General features: G+C 33.7%; 1 protein-coding gene across 9 annotated transcripts in view; it reads right to left on the bottom strand.

Annotated features, from left to right (window-relative positions):
* Positions 1 to 994: 994 nt before the first annotated feature.
* The window catches only part of Tlk (Tousled-like kinase), a 19,447-nt gene continuing 14,983 nt past the window's right edge, over positions 995 to 5,458 (bottom strand). For all 9 annotated transcript variants that reach the window (XM_026817782.1, XM_018033161.2, XM_026817783.1 and 6 more), the window contains 10 exons: positions 4,355 to 4,447; positions 3,722 to 4,183; positions 3,441 to 3,644; positions 3,259 to 3,350; positions 3,036 to 3,183; positions 2,851 to 2,962; positions 2,636 to 2,774; positions 2,433 to 2,544; positions 2,241 to 2,348; positions 995 to 2,133 (listed from right to left, as the gene is read on the bottom strand). In XM_026817782.1, the coding sequence (XP_026673583.1) occupies positions 1,912 to 2,133; positions 2,241 to 2,348; positions 2,433 to 2,544; positions 2,636 to 2,774; positions 2,851 to 2,962; positions 3,036 to 3,183; positions 3,259 to 3,350; positions 3,441 to 3,644; positions 3,722 to 4,183; positions 4,355 to 4,447 (1,692 nt within the window). In that variant the 3' untranslated portion in view covers positions 995 to 1,911. The remainder of the gene's footprint in view (positions 2,134 to 2,240; positions 2,349 to 2,432; positions 2,545 to 2,635; positions 2,775 to 2,850; positions 2,963 to 3,035; positions 3,184 to 3,258; positions 3,351 to 3,440; positions 3,645 to 3,721; positions 4,184 to 4,354; positions 4,448 to 5,458) is intronic.

The following is a 5,458-nucleotide window of genomic DNA, read 5'->3' as shown; positions in this document are numbered from 1 at the left end:
ATATAACACAAGAGAGAAAAAAAATCGGTACAGTATCTTTCTTTTTAATGTGGAGTCTTACCTTAAAGAATCGTTTCTTTTTTTCTTACGAATTTATGTATCACGAAAAAAGGTATCGCTCTAATCAAAAAGAAAGATTCTTAGGATTTAAAAAAATGTACAACGGGGCGTATAAACGATTGCGTAACTACGATTTATCATTTTTCTTTTTTTTCATCTATTATATGTCCATATTTCTTCTTCGTTTGGGAGTAGTCATCTCTCTTCTTTCTGTGTTTCTTTTTTTCAAACGCATTCGACCAATCATTCCATTCGTATGTGTATCTGTGTGTGTGTCTCTGTGTATGTGTGTGTCCATACTTGTGTGTATGTTTAGATATTATTTATTTATAAAGCCCACTCTCATTGTTTGTTTTTTTGGAATAGGAACAACCAACCAAATCTCCTCGTGTTTTCTTCTTTCGTTCTTTCATCTCTGTGTGTGTAATCGTTAATCGTTATTAGTCATGATAATAAGTAATTAATCGTTAATTATTTTGAATAAAGTAACACGATGTGATCGCATACGCGCCCGCAGGCGCACGGAGTACAAATATTCATGGAATATTTGTCGCTTCTTTTTAGAGGTCATGCGAGGATCCACCACAGTTTTTTCATCTTCCCTTCAACTGTCCTCTTTTCCACCTTGTTTTAGATAATTGTCCACGTTTTCTTTACACCATACAATATATATATATATATGTATGTATGTATATATATATATATATATGTACTTATATATATTATATATAATCCGATTTTTATTAGCATATATATATATATATACTAATATTATACTAAAGCCTATTAGTATATATATATAGTATAAATATATATACACACGCGCACACGCTAGGTTCTTTCTCAACAGTCACGCCTCATTCATACTTGTCATACACATTTTAATTTTATTTTTTAGAAAGAGAGAGGAACCGTTTGAAAGTTTTTCATTACCCTCTCTTCTGTATTTCATATTTCACTGAATAAATTTTGTTTTATTCACTTAGAAATTTATGATTCGCTGCTTTCCACGTTCTTCTCACACTTTTCTTCTTACTCTTCGTCTCGTTTCCATTCACAAAGACTTCTTATCACATTTGTTTCTTTCCCTCTTCTATTCTTCTCAGACACTATTATTATTATTTCTTTAAAATTGAGAGTCAGCACACACTGTTATTACAAGGAACGATAATACAATTATTTTTTTAAGAACACAATCTCTTTCCCATTCTTTTTCTTTTTCATTTTGTCATGCTAACAAGGTAGAATAACAATGCTCCTTTAATTATTATTGTTAATTAAAAAGACGCAAGGTTTTTCTTCTTTCCTGGATTCTTGCGACCAGTCTCGCATCTCTCTTTTTTTCCAAATTATTCTTTTAACTGCCTGTATGTATTTTTAATTATACAAGGTGTGTCCGTGTGTTTATGTGTGTGTATAGTGGCGATAGTGGAAAAATGGTAGTGATAGTGACAGTGATAGAATGGTGGTGGGGAGGGGCAGGGTAGGGAGGAGAGGTGATATACTATTTCGGTTTTTCATCATTTTCTTTTCTTCCATATTTACACTTCGTTTATATAGCGATTGCTATGTATATATATATATATGTATATATACACACACACGTATATATATAAATATGTATATAAATTGAAAGAGATATATATATACATATGCAAATATATACATGTGTGTAAATTCCTAAGAATGAGATGGTGTGCAAAGATTTTTATCAATGTTCAAGATTTGGCATGTATCAGCGTTTTTTCTTTTCCGTTAATTAACATTATTATTAATATTAATATTTTGTCCGTAATCAATCGTTATCATCATTATTATTGTGATTATTGTTGCTGTTGTAGTTCGTTTCTACTACGAACTGCTCGACGCGTTCATGCCACTGAACATACCACCGATACTGAACGAGGTCTGTTGCTGTTGTTGTATCTGTTGCTGCTGTTGCTGCTGCTGTTGCTGATTGTTCGCCTGTCGGCCATGCTTTGGCACCGGTGGCTGCAAGTATTCGTGTCTGGCTAACGTTAATACGTCGATACGCTCCTCTTTCCGGTACGCCAGACAACTCCTTATAAAACTCTGCAAAAGAAAATCAGCAATTCAGTATTGAAAGGTTTATAATATACTTTAATACAGCAAATGTAATTCGTGAACTTATGAACTAAATGAAAAAAAATAAACTATACCTTTGCTTCGTTGCTAACAGTCGGTTTATTCGCGAATTGAACTTCGGTAGCCTTCAAAATCGTGTTTTCTTCTAGAATTGTCGCTTGAGACTGATTATGTCCAAATGGCTGCAAAAATAAGGACCGTTCGAATAAATATCTTAAGTCGATGGTTATAATCTAATTGTTGATGAATGGAGAATGAGTATATACCTTCTTGCCGTAGAGACATTGGTAAAATATAACTCCCACACTCCAGACGTCGACTTTCGACGAGATTTTTGGGGGATTTTTGCCGATAACAAAACACTCCGGCGGTAAGTACCTAAATTGAAAAAGAAATTGTTTTGGAACCAATTTTTAATTAATGAAATAGTTCGAATTCAACATTTAGCTTGAGTAAAAACTATACGCACCAATAGGTACCGGCTCCTTGTGACGTTAAATCCATTCCGTGGTCCGGATTGTAATTTTCCTCATCCATAACTTTACTTAATCCGAAGTCCGTGATTTTTATTTCACCGCAAACGTTGCCCTCAGTTAATAATATATTACCTAAAAATTATGAAATTATATGTTTGGAGAAATTGATATTTAATGTATATTAAATATACATTAGAGTTGGTCATACCTGGCTTTAAATCGTAGTGTATGACTGGGGGTTTTATTTCATTGAGGTACTTTAATGCGGAGACAACCTGCATCACGATGGATCTAGCTTCCCTTTCGGGTATAGTCTTATGCTGAAAGGGATTAGATTAATTTATAACACGATATAAAAACAAATAGAGACAAGTAAATGAGGGTATGAATTACCTGTTTGAGGTAAAAATCTAAATCGTGGCCGTCACAGTATTCCAATACAGTGCAAAACGAATTCGCATCGATTTCAAATACGTCGTACAGCTTCACGACGCGGGGGTGATCGAGGGCCTTATGTATATTGTATTCTCGTAACGCGTGCCTGTTTGAAATAAGTAATCCAAGAAATAAAATACAAATTGAAGGATTTAATTAATCTCATGACTTTGTGACTTACTTAATATAATTAGCTTTCTTATCTTCTTTCCAGTCTTTATTCAGTTGATGGACCTTACAGGCGACGTATCGTTGCTCCTTTAAATCGAATGCCTAAACGGCAAATAACGAATGACAATAAGAACGACGAAGCGTATCAAATATTTGATACTTCACAATTGATATGATTTATTTTATCTGAACCTTATGTACTTCGCTGAAGCCGCCCTTTCCCAACAGCATCAGCAATAGGTAACGTTCGTTCAATACAGGATGCGAATTGAATCTCGATTGGTCCTCGTTGTGAATGCGTTTCAGTTCCCTTATATGCAGGTTCCTCTCCCTCTCGAGCTTCTCCATTTCCAACTGAAGATCGGCGTCTTCCTTCTTCAACGCGCTTTGTCTTAACTGTGAATCAAACCAATGTAATATATGTAATATAATCGAAAAATTGAATCGTACTCAAATGAAAAATGGTTAGATACCTTGAGTATTTCGTCGGCCTCATAATACTCCTGCCACGTGTAAGAACCAGGTACCGCATCCGGTTTAAGGAACGTGGCCTCGGTACCGTTGTGCAACGAGGGCTGAGGTTGACTGCGTTTCCTCCCCGTTTCACTATTCGACGGCCTCTTCTTCAGTAACAACTTCTTCTGCTTATCGATCTCCTCCCGTTCGGTCGCGATTTCCTCCTGCCGTCGCGCCAACTCTTGAAACGCATAACCGTCCGTCCAATTCTCTTGAAACGTCGCCCCCACCCTCTGCGTAACGAATTGCCCCAACCTCAGCCTGTTCTGCATACACTTTTGCCTAGCCTCTTTCTTCTCTATATTCGACTTCTCTTTCAACAACTTTTTTACAACGTCTATACACTTATTTATATGGGATTTGTGCTGCTCGATCAGCTTCTGCTGATTAGCCATTTGATGCCTAAGTTCATCCGTTGTCTATAAGAACAAAGCAAATATTTATACTAGAAATTGAAATGTGAACAGAAAAAATATTGTCCTATATAATGTTATAAATTATTGCAATCATAAAAACACTTTTAGGAATTAAAATGTCTGATGAGATAGAGTGTGAAAATATCATTATCATAATTTTATGATTCCACTTACTCTATTTAATTCGTCAATTTTGTTATTACGTAATTCTAAATCCGATGTAGCTTGAGTTTCGAATTCCTGTATCCTCTGGCAAGTGAGTTCCGTCTGAAAATTTAATTTCGAACACATTTTTGTTAATAAACTAAAGGGAAATCCGCCTGTAACATCTGATATACATTTGTCAGCATAGTCTTTTTTATAAAATACCTTGCTGGAATTTTTACAATTAACTGTTTCACGTTGTTTAACATTTTTCTTACTTGCAATTATCTGCATTGTAACTACAATTATAATTTTATGTTTGACAATTTTTATAGAAAATGGGAAGTTATTCTCTAAATAGACAGATGATAATTATTCATAATAATTTATATACTAGCTTTCTGATAGTATAGACAAAATTTTGGTTACTCACTTTCTACAAAATAAAATGTATCAACAAAATGGATCATTGAATCCTTTACTGAAAGATTATTCAATTTTTTAACGAACATAAATTCGAGACTAATTTTAATACATTAAAGATCGATACAGGGCCTTAATATGTTTTGTTTCGATTTAATATGAAACTCATAGAATTACAGGCAGCAAGAAAAACACCAAAAATGTACGAAACAATTCGAGATATAATAAATACGTAAAATAGAAAGAAACATTACTGTTTGCCAAACTAAATATTATGTATGCGTAGTAAACTGTAATAAACATGCATACCTTTCACTTAACAAATTTAAAACAAACTAAATCGACCTTTTTCTGTTTAAATTTGATAAATAATTCAAAATTTTGAATAAGATGGTATCCTATGGTAACAAATGGATACAGTGCTACAGGCCAGCTGGAAAATTGGCTTTTCAAGTTTACTGCAAACATCTGATAAGAAACTAGCCCACTAACGAAGATGTTATGTGAAGTTTCGAGAAGATCCATAAAATACAATATTATCGTAAAATATACTCTCTTACACAACATGTTATTGAATAAAGTTAGTAAATGATCTTAATAAATTATGAATCTTACAATTAAAATTAGATATCTATATGTACAAGGACTATTACTTGCTACTTTATAAGGTATAAACGTTTTAATCCTAACGATCTCTGTCCAAATTATACA

This window comes from Ceratina calcarata, unplaced genomic scaffold, assembly GCF_001652005.2.
Source record: "Ceratina calcarata isolate Rehan_Ccalc_2016 unplaced genomic scaffold, ASM165200v1 scaffold671, whole genome shotgun sequence".
Taxonomy (NCBI): Eukaryota; Metazoa; Arthropoda; class Insecta; order Hymenoptera; family Apidae; genus Ceratina; species Ceratina calcarata.
The sequence above is the reverse complement of the archived record's forward strand: the minus strand, read 5'-3'. Positions and strand labels throughout refer to the sequence as shown.